This window comes from Populus trichocarpa, chromosome 1, assembly GCF_000002775.5.
Source record: "Populus trichocarpa isolate Nisqually-1 chromosome 1, P.trichocarpa_v4.1, whole genome shotgun sequence".
Taxonomy (NCBI): Eukaryota; Viridiplantae; Streptophyta; class Magnoliopsida; order Malpighiales; family Salicaceae; genus Populus; species Populus trichocarpa.
In genome coordinates, this window is record NC_037285.2 from 14,379,881 (window position 1) to 14,395,606 (window position 15,726).

The following is a 15,726-nucleotide window of genomic DNA, read 5'->3' on the forward strand; positions in this document are numbered from 1 at the left end:
TAATAATAATATTATTATAATAATTTTAATGTGACTATAGTATTATTCTTTTTTTTTTCTTTTCCTCCCTCTTCAAATGAAAATACCGCACTTCAAAACTGTTGTTTCTACCGAACTGTATTATTTTCTAAATTCTTTTTTTCGCTGGAAAAACACCCAAACTTATTGGGCAACCCAAACAACCAATTCCGTTAACTTGGTTTTTTACTAAGGATATTTCCGTACTTTTACTGTTCCTTCCTCTGGCTTCTAAACAAATTAAGACCAGAGGTGAGAGAGAGAGAGGAACAGTGAGATTTTCACAAAAGAAGAACATTCTTTCTCTCCCAGTACCTGTACAAAATACAAATCCTAACTTTCTTTTGACTCTCTATTTTTTCTTTTGTTAAATTAAAATTTCTGTAAATTCTTTCTCTTTGATTTCATGTCCTTTAGTGTTCTTCCCTTAAAAAGTCAAAAAAATAAATAAATCAAACCTTTATAAATCTGTACATACGCATTAATTCTAGCTTTATTTCTCCTCCTCCTCCTCCTCACCTCCAAAACTGTTAACGAAAACTCACTTGAATTTTCGGTTTTTTGTATACTTTTCTTATTTATAACCAATCCTGATCTAATTGGGTCTTTCAAAAAATTCACCGAATCTTCATAAAATCCTTATAAAATTTATGGGTTTTTAGAGAAAAATAGTGGGTCTTTGTTAAAATTTGAGAAAGCAAAATCTTTTTGCTTGATCTGGGATTCTGGGGTGTTGTTTTTGAGAAAAATCTGGTCATTATACAGCCATGGCAGTCCCAACAATAGCTTTATACGCGAGCCCACCTAGTAGCGTGTGTTCAACACCATATCCATGCCAAATCAACGCACACGCAAATTATGATTTTGAATTGAATTCAAGATCTTCATCAACAGCTTCGTCTAGTGCATCTTCCTCTCAGAAACCAATTGTTGGTGGTTTATCTCGTTTGTTTTCATCCCCAGCAGTGAAACATGCATCATTTTCGGGTGATAGAGAGGAGCTGGGGTGGCATGATAGAGGAGACGAATTGAAGGAATTGAGTAGTTCATTTTGCTACACACCAAGTAAATGCCTTGCTGGGTCTTCTATAAAGAGGGATCAAAGTCCGGTTTCGGTTCTGCAAGGTCAAGTCTCTTGTTCTAGTAGTCCTCCTACGAGGATTGCTAGAGAAAGGAGTGGTTGTGATGTGGGTTTTCAGAGTTCAATTCATGGGTCGTTTCGCAGTGGGGCTAATGGGCTCTTTAATGGGTTTGTGAGGAATGCATTAGGGTCTTGTGTTGATTATGATTCTCCGAGTTTTGAGGTTCACAATAATGGTATTGATGAAGATTCATCTTCTGTTGTTGTGGATGAATTGACTTTTAGTATGGAGGATAGTTGTGTGGACGCTAATTATGAGCCTTATGCTAAGGAGCTGTTGTTTGGCGCACAATCAAGGCACACAATTTTTTGTGATGATTTTGTGATCAAGGCTTTTCATGAGGCTGAGAAAGCACATAGGGGACAGGTAAAAGTTAGAATTATTATTGGATTTTGTTGTTCTAAATTTTTGTTTCGTGTTCTTGAGAATTTTTTTATGTTGTTTTCTTATAGATGCGAGCCAGTGGGGATCCTTATTTGCAGCATTGTGTAGAGACTGCAGTTCTGCTTGCGATCATTGGTGCCAATTCCACAGTGGTTGCTGCAGGGCTTTTACATGACACTTTGGATGATTCTTTCATAAGCTATGACCACATATTTAAAACATTTGGAGCTGGGGTGGCTGATTTGGTTGAAGGGGTAAGAGACAGAATTTCTCATGTACTTTAATGAGTTTTTCTTAATATATATTGTCTACCAATTAGGTTTTTTTTTTCATGCACGTTTCTTTCTAAAATGGAAGCTACATTGGACTAATATAAGAAGTGTTTTTGGACTTTGTCTGCAACTCCATTATTTCATCTAGGATGAGATAGTTGCTGCTTACTGTTTATGACGAATATGGTCGTAGGCTAAATGTAGAAAATGGAACTCGATCTGCAGTAGCTTTATTTTTTTAAAAAAATATATTTAAAAGTCAGGAGCATCTGACAGCAGCAGAGATTGATCAAAATTTGGAATTCATTTTTTACTTGCATTTTTGAGGCCCATCACTTGAAAGACGAGAAACTTGGAAAGAAATTGTAAGAAGTTTCCTTGGTTGATGTAGTCCATACATTTCTGTTGATCTAGTATCTACAAACTTCTGATCTAGTTCTCTGTTACATTCACTCAGGTCTCTAAGCTTAGCCAACTGAGCAAGCTTGCTCGTGAGAACAATACAGCAAGCAAAACTGTCGAGGCAGATCGCTTGCACACCATGTTCCTTGCCATGGCAGATGCTAGGGCTGTCCTGATTAAATTAGCTGATCGATTGCATAATATGATGACGCTAGATGCATTGCCTTTGGTGAAGCAACAGAGATTTGCTAAAGAGACTTCGGAGATATTTGCTCCCTTGGCCAACCGTTTAGGAATCTCCAGTTGGAAAGAGCAGTTGGAAAATCTTTGTTTTAAGCATCTCAACCCAGATCAGCACAAAGATTTGTCTGCTAGACTTGTGGACTCTTTTGATGAGGCAATGATTGCTTCTGCTAAAGAGAAATTAGAGAAAGCTCTTACGGATGAAGCCATTTCTTACGATCTATCTGGAAGGCATAAAAGCTTATATAGCACTTATTGCAAAATGTTGAAGTACGCTCTCTCTCTCTCTCTCACTCACACACTTGGGCGTGGAGTGTTCATTCAGTTGGTCATTACTTTGATTACTAGGGCTATAGCTCTTGCATCAACTCTAGGGCTTCTGAAGCACGGACAGATAAGATAGTTAGATTAAAACAATTATTTAACCAAAATTTATGGTTGTGCCCCTCAAATTCTTAAGGTGGAAAAGTTTTTCACAAGTTCTGAATTGACAACGAACTATGAGATCAACTTATTAGTTTTTTGTGCAATTATCATTCTGTGTGTTTTTCTAACAAGAGAGTTTAAATTTGTGTAGGAAAAAGCTGAACATGGATCAGATCCATGATATTCATGGGTTGCGTCTGATTGTCGAAAATAACGAAGACTGCTATAGAGCATTGAGAGTTGTTCAGCGTTTATGGTCCGAAGTACCTGGAAAATTCAAAGACTATATAAATAATCCGAAGTTCAATGGGTATGTTTTGGCTTTGGCTTGTTATTGGTGGTTGCTATCGAATGTATTGTTCTTTTCAAACTTTGATTTTTATTTGCAGGTATCGATCTCTTCATACAGTAGTAATGGGTGAGGGCACAGTGCCACTTGAAGTTCAGATTCGAACAAGGGAGATGCATCTGCAAGCAGAGTTTGGATTTGCAGCTCATTGGAGGTACAAGGAAGGTGATAGCAAGCACTCCTCATTTGTGCTTCAGATGGTTGAGTGGGCAAGATGGGTCATAACCTGGCAGTGCGAGACAATGAGCAAAGATCATTCTTTCATTGGCTGTGGTGATTCCATAAAGCCTCCATGCACATTCCCTTCACATTCTGATGGCTGCCCATATTCTTACAAGCCTCACTGTGGGCAAGATGGACCTGTCTTCGTCATTATGATTGAGAGTGATAAGGTTAGGCTCCTTCCATGTATGGTTTAATGTAATGAGAAGAAGCTTGGCTCATAATAGGCACTAGGGGTTGCGGCATCTCCAGTCAAAGTGAGTGAACAAAGAAAAGTAAATTGTTGACTAGTCCTTTACTGAATATGCATGCTTTGTGAATATTGCAGATGTCTGTGCAAGAGTTTCCTGCAAACTCAACAGTGATGGATCTGCTGGAAAGGGCTGGGCGTACGAGTTCAAGATGGTCCCCATATGGGTTTCCCGTGAAGGAAGAGTTGAGGCCAAGGCTGAACCATCGGCCAGTGTATGATGTGACTTGCAAGCTAAAGATGGGGGATGTCGTGGAGCTAACTCCAGCTATACCTGACAAATCTTTGTCCGACTACAGGGAAGAGATTCAGCGCATGTATGAACGTGGCTCAGCCCCTGTTTCAAGCACAGTTCCTGCTGTTAGCGGCACTGTTGGATAGAGAAGTTGACCCATTGCTTATAGACCGATAAATAGTATATACCCCATTTAGTGACAATTGGTTATTCTTGGACATGCAGATGTTTGTACAGAACAGTTATATGGTTCTGGTATGAAAAAGGCCATGGCTAACTGGACTCAAAACGATCAACAAAGATTTATTTTCTCACTTCCCCACTATGAATTCTTGTGATTATCGTGAATCTTATTATTCTCCGCTCTAGTTTGGTCTTGTTATTTGGATTTAGATTGATGTTTTGAAGGAAATGCAGACGGAGGCGTTGTTGCAGCAGCCATTCGCCTTCTATTTCCAATTTACCATTGTGCCACTGACACCCATCACTTTCAATGTTGAGTCAGTATAGAACGTTCAAGTTATTCTGTCTCTGTAAAGTTAAATGTGAAAACTGTCATGCGTATTGGACAGGTAGACGCCAGCTACATGTTTTATGGCGCTATTCCATGGGAACTTGCTGCCCAGTCTCACTAGTTATGAGGCTACATCAACAAGTTCTTCCATGCTTCTTTTATGTGAAGAGACAGACTGGGTTCACCTGTTTTTTATGATATTTTTTTTTAATTAATTTTTTTTTAGTAATTTTAGATTATTTTAATATATGGATATCAAAAATAAAATTTAAAAAATAAAAATATTATTTTGATGTATTTATGAGAAAAAACATTTTGAAAAACAACTAAAGAAAAACTAATATGTGATTTGCAAGATGGGCTTACCAAATAATTAACCACTACACTAAGATTTTGTTTAACATTGCGGTCTAACTATATTTTTGTAAATTTTTGAATCTTTTTAGATTCAAATTAATTATTTTTTTTGTTTTTGGACCGTTTTGATGTGCTGATGTCAAAAATAAAATTTAAAAATAAATAAAAAATATATTTTAATACATTATTAAGTGAAAAACATATTAAAAAGCAACTTCTAGTATACTTTCAAACAAACACTAGAAAACTTGAGTTCCCTCGCCTCTTATTGTTCATTAATATAAACAGTGAAGGAAGTGACTTTTTTATTTTATTTTATATTTTTTTCTTTTTATGCATTTTTTTAAAAAAATTTAGCTTCTTTCTTTCAATTTTATTATTCAGCATATTGTTGAATTATAATTTTTTTTTCTATAAATTTATCACAGTTTTATATAAATATCCCAATATTTGATTGTTGCTTAATTTTTTATGCATTTTTCCAATAAATGCTTTTTAGCTTCTTTCTTTCAATTTTATTCTTCAAATATTTTGTTGATTTTAAATTGATCATAATTTATTTTGAATTTTTTTCTATGAGCTTATCATATTTTTAAACAAACATTTCGATATTTGGTTGATACTCAATTATACAAATGTTTATTTTTGTTATTATATCATTAAAAAAATTAATTTTAAAAAATAAAGTTTTTAAATCTAGTGAAATCCAAGAGTTAAGTTGTGAAGCCTAAATTGTTTCGATATTAAAAAAAAATATCATATTGATTTTTTTTAAATCAAACCATGTTTTTACTGGTTGTCCTAGTTAGCTTTGGACTCATCAGGTCAACTGGATCACATAAAAGCAATTCTCATCCTAGTTAATTCTAAAATCAAGCTAGGCATGGAGTTTAAGTTAAGAGATTTCACAATTAACTCGCTAGGTTGTGTGTACTAACAATACCAAATAGTTCTCTTTTTAATTCCATCTTGTGATATTTATTATTTTCACTGAATTTTTTTTTACTTTTATTTTTCAATTTCATTCTTAAATATTTGATTGATATTAAATTAATTTTCATAATTTATTTCAGTTTTGTTTTTTACGAGGTTATTATAGTATCAAACAAACATATCAAAATTTCGTTAGTGATCAATTTTACTTTTATCTATTTTAGTTATTATATCATTAAGTAAAAAATAATTTAAAAAAACAAACAAAGTTGTTAAATCCACTGGAGTCCGTGATTTGAGTTGTAGATTTTGCAGGTTAAGTTGCAAAGCCTAAATTAATCTACCATATCATAATGTTAATATTAAAAAAAATATCATGAAAAAATAAAATAAAATTAAACTATACTTTTATATACTTTTATCAATTATCCAAGTCAACCGAACTATATCAGAGCAATTCTCATATCACATAATTCAAACTTGAGCCGGGTAAAGAGTGTACTCGAATCAGGAGAATTCATACTGCTTGAACAACTAATGGAAGACATGACTTGGAACCTATAGCTAATAAAATCATAATAATCCAAAACACATAGCATTCACATAAAGACTTCAATTTTACAATGATCCAATAGTTCGTCCTTAATTCCTTTTCACACGGGCTCATTCTTCTCAGGTCAAGAGAATGTCTTGGAATCCTACGTTGCAGTATATATAATTCTCACTTGGGACGTTTGGTGAGAGGAAAGGATACTCTTTGAGGAGTAAGCTGTGGAGGATCCGTCTTCTGTTCTTGTGATTGGTTGGGATCAGCACTCTCTTCATCCTCCTCTGTCTCTTCTATTGCCTGGGCCGTCCGCTTCTTTGGGATAGCAAGTTGATAGTTTGGACTGATCAACGTGTCCTGCTCGGGTGGAAGAGGGATACCAGGCCCAGCTATTGACTTAGGCAATGGGATTTTGTTCCTATTTCTGGCCAACTCTAGTAAAACCTGAAGATTGGTAACTTTAAGATGTTAGGAATCATTATATATTTTTTTTATGTTAGGCATCATTTCTTGAACCTCTACATGAGATGAAGAAAACAAATATAGTAACTGATCACAAAAAAGATTGCGCCATCTACAGCTAACATGTGTTAAAAGAATCATATCGTACTCGAGGAAAAATGAAGATAGTTTACCAATATTAAAACTTGCTCCATTTCGACCGAGCAAACACTATTCCAAAGTAATACTGAAAATCAGGTAGTGGGAGAGAAGGCAATGAAATAAGGGAGTCCATGCAAGTTCTATCATTTGAAGATCAATGGTCAAGAGTCAAAAAACAAGTAAGGGGAGGAGGTTTATCATCCAACGGATAGCCACTTACCTCTCTAGGTGGGGGTTGCGAGAAGCTGAAATTGACTTTAGATTGAATAGCAAGCTTGACATCATCACAGTCAATTGCAGTTTTGTTAGCATGCTCTGAATAAACCTGTGCATCTGTCAACACATCAACAACATAACGATACCACAACTCCAAAAACTGATGCACAACACGAGGTTCATAATCCTCGACACCCATTGATTTAAGCAATGATTTCACAATCTTGGCATCCCTTGGCATGTCTTCTTCTCCCTCCGCCATACTCTCTGCTTGTCTGTAACATGCATTACAAGCCAACATTAGAAACCTCCAAAGACAGAACCAACACAACACAACACAACACAACACAACACAACACAACACACATCCTTTTTGCCCAGCAGGATATGTCTTATACGAAATCAACCAAACAACCGAAAAATTAAAACCTTGTACCAACTAAATCAGCTTGCAAACAGAGACCCGTGTGCTAGTACAAGGGTCCATCACATGGATAATCAGGTTTGACCCTAAATCTCCGTAACGCAGAATACCTGCTGTAAGCTTTAAGACTGCCCAAAGGCTTAAGAAAGTTTTTGAATGCTATGCTGTTATCGTGCCTTTTCAATTGTTTAAGTATTCAAGCGAAGGATATAACCCACAAAACAAAACCCAACATGCTGGGGGCGATTTTCTCCATTGCAATTTCACATACAACACCTTAAAAATCCTATATATATATATATATATATATATATATATATCTTCTAGGTCTAATGTCGGGCAAGTATTAAAATGCTACAAGATTGTAAGTACAAGCTTATCAATATGGAGTAAATGAATTTCTTTGCAGAGAAAAGAAAGATCAATAATTCGTAGATAAATAATAATAATAAAAAACTAAACCGCATCTGAAATTAACAAGTGGGTTTTGGCTGCTTCAAACAAATTTCAAAAAACGAAACAGAAAAATGAAATACTTAGATGGGATCGATTCAAAAGTGAAGGCGAGACAACTGAGGCACTAACCTTGGAAATGAGATTGGGGCTGATCCCAAGGAACAAGGACTTGTTGGGAGAGATTTTAGTAAATTACTCTCTGTTGCTATTATTCAATTGTGAATCCATGTAGTTACAGAGAGCGAGAGTGCGAAGAAGAAAACAGAAAGGGAAGGGAAGTAGAGAAACAAACCGAAGCATTACACGTAGAAATCGTTTTCGTTGAGGAAGCCCATTGTCCTAAAGCCAGCATACGACTGATTGGGCCCAACGCTTCTAAATATGGTGGCCCGTTAATATTTAATCTTTAGCCAGCGGAGATAGCTGTAAAAATATTTTTTTTATCTAAAAATATATTAAAATAATTTTTTATTTTTAATATTTGTATATTAACACACCATCTAAAAAAATAAAAAAAATAAATTTAAAATGAAAAAAACTTAATTTTTTTCAAAAACACAGTTTAGCTATAAACACAAATACGAAATGATGTACGTTTCCTTAATGTGAAATAAAATAAAATTAAATGAAGTCTCTCTCCCTTCTGTCTTTTCTATGTTTTTATCGTTTTGTTTTAAAGCAAATCTCTATTAATATATAAAATATATTTAAGAATGTTTTTAAAAATTAGGTTGAGAGTGAAAATGGTTTTTATAAAGATATAATAGCTTTCACTTAAAAAAAATCATAAAAAAAGAGAAGTGATGCTTTTTTTAAATGAAAAATTACTCATTTTATTTTAAAGATAAAAATAAATAAAAATATCTATGATGGTGTTGATTATTATATCATGCTATGCTTTTTATTTGTGAAAATGTTAGAGATAAATAATATTATTGGCATAAAAAATAATGTCTGATCTGCATGAAAAAATTTGAGTATGTTGTCCTAAAAACCTGAAAAAATTTCTAATATTTGAATAGGTTTTTGAAATAATATTTTTTGAACCTGAAAAAGTTTGAGTATCCTACGAAATCAAAATAATTGAGTTTTTAATTAAAAAAGTTATTTAGAAATGCACAAAAATTCATAATTTTGAACTTTTGGGCATTTTTTTTTGAATTTTGAACTACTATTTCTTTTTCAAAGTTTTGATTATTTTAAATTCCTAATATTTGAACAGTTTTTTGAAATAATATTTTTTGAGATGTAAAGAGTAGAAGGATGAGATATGTTATAATAAATACACATGTCAGCATGAGATTAATCATGTGGTAGAGTTAATGGAAGGATTTAACACTATTTTTAATGGATGTTAAGATTTTTTCTTAATGTGGTTCCTGCGCTTTGAACTTTTGCAAATGATCTTACATGTTTGATAAAGTTGACATCCCAAATTGGAAAAATCAGAATAATTGAAATTTGAATAATTGTTTTTATTAAATATGAAAAAAACTCAAAAGTTTGATTATCTTAATTTTGAATTTCTAGGTATTTTTTCAAAATTTGAACTTTTATTTCTTTTTCAATGTTTTGGTTATTTTTATTTTCTAATATTTGGGATTTTTTTGACATAATATTTTTTTAAAATGTAAAGAGTAGAAGGATGAAATTTGTGATTATTAATACAATAAATACACAAGTCAGCATGTGGTAGAGTTAACGAAAGAATTTAACACCATTTTTAATGGATGTTAAGAGTTTTTTTTAATATTTTTTTAAAATGAAAAAAAATCACAATTTTAATTATTTTAATTTTGATTTTGTAGGATTTTTTCAAAATTTGAAATTTTATTTCTTTTTCAAAGTTTTGATTATTTCTTTTTCTTAATATTTGGGGTTTTTTTTTTGAAATAATAGTTCTTAAGTCATAAAGAGTACAAGGATGCCGTTTGTGATTAATAGTATAATAAGTACACATGCCAGCATGTAATTAATCATGTCTAGCTAACGGAAGGATCTAACGGAAGTTTCTAATAGATGTTAATGGGAGAATCAAAGAAAAAGAATTTTAGTAGTAGAATGTTGACGTTATTACACATAAGGCAGAAAGGCTACAGTATTGCAAAATTAAGAGTAGAAGGACTAATATAAACTTTTGACTTTAGGCGATACCATTAATTCTTATGGACGTGCTCATACAAGGCTACGGGCAGCCCAGACAAACAAATCCTAGCTCGTTCATGATCGATCAATGAAAATCGCCAACAAGATTTTCTTAGAAATTCACAATATTAATTTGAACTTGGAGAAGATGAAACTATGATAAGGTTAATTAATACTATTCCAACCAAAACAACAAACATATATAGCCTATACTAAGAACAAAATTAGATCTCCTTCTTTTATCTCCAGAAGAATTCTTGAACCGAGTCTTGCCATGATAGCACAAGCACAAGCATCACTAACACTCCAGCAAGTCCCCAAGAAGAGCTCCCAATTCTAAGCACCCAAGAGGGATCTGGAGACGGAATGAACGAAGCCGCAGCACCTCTATGGACTGACATGGAAGAGGAAGTTGTCCTAATAGCAATTATTAGCCCAGCAAGCACCATTGGAAGAACAAAGCCAGAGCTCCATTTTGTCTCATGATTAAAATAACCCGTATGGTCGTTCTTTCGCTTAACATACAATGGTGATAGCACCACAGCTGATGCGAGAGCCAACACCATGGCTAATGCTCTTTGTGATGAGTTTCGGCTGGCAGCACTGTAGGCATATGTGGCCATATTGGTGAGGCTCAATGAACTATTAATTCCTTATCAAGGTAGGTTTTTCTAGTAGAAGAACCAGCTCAGTGGGCTATGTCCACTTGAAGCGCTGGATTTATAGGAAGGAGAAGGTGGAAAACAGCAGGAATCTATGTGGATAGCTTGTGGTCTGATGACAAAAGTAATAGATAGACAAATTAACAGCCGTCCAAAAAGTGAGAAGGAAAGCAAGGTAAAGAGCTACATAGTGAAGACAAACCCTCAGGAAAGGTTAAAAAAGTGGTAAAGAGGGAGATTGCACAACTTTGCAAGTAAGGTATCTCTCAGTTATTCAATTCTGCGTTCACTTGTAAATAAGCAAAAAGCAATACTGAGGGTTTGTTTTTTCATCAAGTAACTATATATAAAGCAATGCTAGCTGTACCCCTTTTCTTTGGCAAGCAGGTGCTAGGTGCTAGAGAAATTTACCTTTTCCTGATCCAACAAGAGCACAAAACTGATATTTTATGTTAGCTAGATACCTTGTCTAAAGTCGCATAACGAGAATTAGTAGATCCTAGATGGTATGTACATGTATGACTACTGTGTGTGACAGTTCTAGAAATGAGAATGGATGCTCACTATGGAATGTTTGGTTCTGCCTCAAATATTTACTTGAAATAGATTTTTTCGTAAGTTATTTTTCATTATTTGAAGATATCAAGGAGTTTTTTTTTTTTTTTATAAAAAAATTTGTTTTTCATTGATGGTTTCTTAATGATGATAATATAATAAGAAAAGTTGTGAAGTTGATGATAGAAATAATTATGGTGGTTGTAGTGGTAGCATTTATGGTAGTGATTGCGATAATGTTGATGATAGTAGTGGTCATTGTAAAATGATGATTTTTATGACAATAATAATGGTGGCAGCAATGATAAAATAATGGTTGTTTTGGTGGTTAATTTAATAACAAGGTAGTGGGTATTGGCGACGACGACGATTAACAATGAAGATTGTTATTGTGGTAGTAATGGAGTTGAATTAATAATGACACTGATAACTAAGTGTCGTGGTTGGTGGTTGTTCTTTTGGTTGTGGTGTGGTGTTGGAGGGTTATGACAAAATGATGATAAAATGGTAGTTATATTGGTAAAAAGATGGTATTTGTATTGACATTGATGGTGGTGGTTGATATTAGAGTGATGGTGGTGGTGATTTTGAAGTGGAGCTGGTGGTGGAGTGATTATTATTGTGATAATGATGATGATGGTGATGTTAGTGGTTATTGAAATAGTTAAGTTATGATGTTATTCATATTGTGAGTTGGTAGTATGAATGAAGATATTTTTCTCTCTAAAAAAATAAAATACTGAAAAAAATATTTTTGAGAGTATTGATTTGAATTCCAAATGGAATTCAAATCATAAACAATAGAAAAAAGTAAATAAGAAGAGAGACCTTTTGATTTGCAAATAAATTACTCTAAAAATTAACACCAAAAATATTATTCTAAAACTATTATCTTTCTTTTCCTCAATAAAAACCTTGATACCCATCACAAGTAGTTTTACGTTTACCATTTCCACTTAAACTCCTTCCCCCTCAATCTCATAAAAAAATGCCAGGATTTGATACGTGTCCAAGAAATTCACAATTCTAAACTCTATTCTCAATAGATTTAACTCCTGACTTTTCAATCTCATCCACTCTCGGTGGCATATTTCTAGAGCTCATTATTTCTTTTTCTTTTGTTAATCTTATTTCTCATAAATGTTTTTCAATCACTATATTGAATCCCATTTTTTCTCTCTTAAACTTATGAATTGTGGGGGTTTAAAGAGGAGTAGTGGGCTATTACAGGAATCTAAGGTGTGTTTGGTGCAAAACAGAGATAGCAAGAGCCCGAGGAAGATAAGGTGGCAGATAGATGTAATACTATCTTGGAGAGTAAAAAGAAATGGAAGTTTAAGGCACTATGAGGTGTTGTTATAAATACCGCTGAAAGTATTTAAGTGGAGAAAAAAAGTAAGAAGAAAGTTAAAGACAACAAACTCTTGTATACTGTTTTATTGAACTGAGATGAATTGATTACTTACTGATTGAAAGCAATCCTTATAAATATATAGTAAATGAAATAAACTGAATTGCTAACTTATAGCACCAAATCATGCTATGATGTGTTAACAAACTAACAGATTAACAACTCCTAAAGACTAGGACAACCATTTATTGTTGCTGCAACTAAAAGATTAACATAACAGAATCTTGACAGCTCTTAAAGCAATCTTCAACACTCCTCATTGCTTTAGGAGTTACAAATTCCAATCTTTTATCTTAGAAACTCAAACCTACTTACTGGAAGAGGTTTAACAAACAAGTCAGCTAGTTGATCTTCAAACTTACAATAGATCAACATAACATCACCATTTTTCTGCACCTCTCGTAAAAAATAGAGTTTGATGTTAAAGTGTTTGATTTTTCCATGAAACACTAGATTGTGAGAAATTGCTATGGCTGCTTGATTGTCCACTGAGATCCCTGTTATTTCTTTCTCCTCTATGTGCAAATCACATAGAATCTTCTGAATCCACAATGCTTGATTCACTACTACTGCTGCTGTAATAAATTTTGCTTCTACAGTGGATTGTGCCACAATGTTTTGCTTCTTGGATGACCATGAAAACATTCCTGATCCTAAGTTGAAACAGAATTCATAAGTACTTTTCATGTCATCAATAAATCCACCCCAATCACTGTTAGAAAAGCCATAGAATTTTAGCTTTTGACTCCTCTGAAATTGAACACCAAAACTGACTATTCCTTTGATGTATCTTAGAATTCGTTTGGCTTCTCTTAAATGTATTTCAGTTGGACAATGCATGAAATGATATAGAAAACTTGTGGCATAAAGTATATTAGGACTGGTTGCCGTTAGATACATCAAACAACCAATTAAGCTTCCGAACTTCTCTTCATCAACTCTATCGGTTCCATTTTCTTTGCTGAACTTGTCTTTTTGATTCATTGGAGTGGTTGTTGGTTTGCATTTCTCCATATAAAATTTCTTCAAAATTTCCTTTGCATACTTCTTCTGGTAGATGAATATTTCATTCTTGTTTTGCTTGATTTCCATTCCAAGAAAGTATGTCATGAGGCCAATATCAGTCATTTCAAAAGCTTGCATCATCTTCTGCTCGAATTATTCAACTTGTTTTGCATTGCTTCTTGTCACTAGAAGATCATTAACATAGAGTGATATCATGAGAATATCATTGTTAGTCTTTTTTACATAAAGAGTTGCTTCAGACAAGCTTTTTCGAAAGCCAAAGCTTATCAGATAATCATCAATTCTGCTATACCAGGCTCTAGGTGCTTACTTTAATCCATAGAGAGCCTTTTTTAGCAAGTAAACTTTATCTTTTTTTTTCCTTTAATCACAAACCCAGCTAGTTGTTCAGTATAAATCTCTTCTTGCAGAATACCATTTAAGAAAGCTGACTAAACGTCTAAAAAAAATACCTTCCAATTCTTGTGTGTAGCAATAACAAATAATAGTATGATGGTGTCCATTCTTACTATAGGAGCAAAAATATCTGAATAATCAAGACCAAATATCTGAATAAACCCCTTAACAACCAACCTGACTTTATGTTTTTGATGGAACTATCTGTATTTAGTTTAGTTCTGAACACCCACTTTACACCAATGATGTTTAAAATATCTGAATAATCAACACCAAATATCTGAGTAAACCCCTTAACAACCAACCTGACTTTATGTTTTTGATGGAACTATCTGTATTTAGTTTAGTTCTGAACACCCACTTTACACCAATGATGTTTTTTTCTAGTGGTCTATCAACCAGTTCCCAGGTGCAGTTTTTTTGGATCATTGATATCTCCTCTTCCATTTCTTTCTACCATCTAGAGTCCTGGTGAGCTTCTTCATTTCCTTTTGGTTCAGATTGCTACGTTTCTCCTTTGATAAATGTCTGAAAGGGATCTTGTGCCTCTGATTGGTGAATCATCAATTGATTCATCTTGCTATTGAGATTTATCTTCATCTCCAAACAACTTGTTGTTTTGTGAGTCTTTCTAGTCTCATTGTTCCTCTTCATGGAAATGAACATCTCTTGTAATGACCATCTTCTGAGTTTGAGGATGTTATACTTTGTAGGCTTTAAAAACAAAAATATAGCCTATAAAAATACCTGGTGTAACCTTTTTGTCAAGCTTATCCCTCTTGATCTGTGGAACGTGAACAAAACATATGCTGCAAATTTTTTTAAGAAAGCTTAGTGATGGTTTGTAATTATACCAAGCTTCAAATGATGTATTTTCTTCCAAAATTTTTATTGGAAGTCGATTATGAAGAAAAACAGTTGTGTTAGCTGCTTTTGCTCAAAACATCTTGGGCAAATCCTTCAAATATAGCATGCATCTGACCATCTCCATTATGTATCCGTTTTTCCTCTCACTGACTCCATTTTGTTCTGGAGTGTAAGAAGCTTTGAGTTGATGTTCAATGCCAACATCTTCACAGTATAGTTTAAACTCTAATGAAGCATATTCTTTACCATTGTTAGATCTAATGACTTGAATTCTGCATCTACTCTGATTCTCTATATTTTTCTTGACTCTCCAAAAGATCCCAACTACTTCTGATTTGTATTTCATAAAAAAAATCCAACACATTCTAGTAAAGTCATCAATGAAAAGAATGTAATAGACCTTTTACTGAAGGTGTTTTTAGAGGGTCAATCATATCAGTATGGATTAACTAGAGTTTTTGTGCAGATCTCCAAGTTGATTTTGGAAATGGTTTCTTGCTTTGCTTACCAAACTAACAGGCTTGACAGTTTGGTAATTGATTAGTAAATAGAGGCACACCTTTTACAACATCATTCTTCTTTATACCAAGCATTCGTTATTGATGACAATGTCCCAACCTTTTATGCCACACTTTTGTGTTATTAAACTTTATTGAAAAAGCTGTGTGCTC

General features: G+C 33.6%; 2 protein-coding genes across 2 annotated transcripts; one reads left to right on the plus strand and one right to left on the minus strand.

Moving 5' to 3' along the window:
* The first annotated feature begins 271 nt into the window (after nt 1-271).
* On the plus strand, nt 272-4,268 carry LOC7490942 (probable GTP diphosphokinase RSH2, chloroplastic). The gene is made up of 6 exons (XM_002298053.4): nt 272-1,526; nt 1,613-1,798; nt 2,274-2,731; nt 3,039-3,197; nt 3,277-3,628; nt 3,787-4,268. The coding sequence occupies exons 1-6, from the start codon at nt 786-788 to the stop codon at nt 4,087-4,089; spliced, it is 2,199 nt and encodes a 732-aa protein (XP_002298089.3). The 5' UTR covers nt 272-785; the 3' UTR covers nt 4,090-4,268.
* A 1,869-nt stretch (nt 4,269-6,137) lies between these two features.
* Nucleotides 6,138-8,291, minus strand: LOC7478099 (transcription initiation factor TFIID subunit 9). The gene is made up of 3 exons (XM_002299551.4): nt 8,123-8,291; nt 7,118-7,388; nt 6,138-6,738 (listed from the first exon to the last, which is right to left on the minus strand). The coding sequence occupies exons 2-3, from the start codon at nt 7,373-7,375 to the stop codon at nt 6,469-6,471; spliced, it is 528 nt and encodes a 175-aa protein (XP_002299587.3). The 5' UTR covers nt 7,376-7,388; nt 8,123-8,291; the 3' UTR covers nt 6,138-6,468.
* Nucleotides 8,292-15,726: the final 7,435 nt, after the last annotated feature.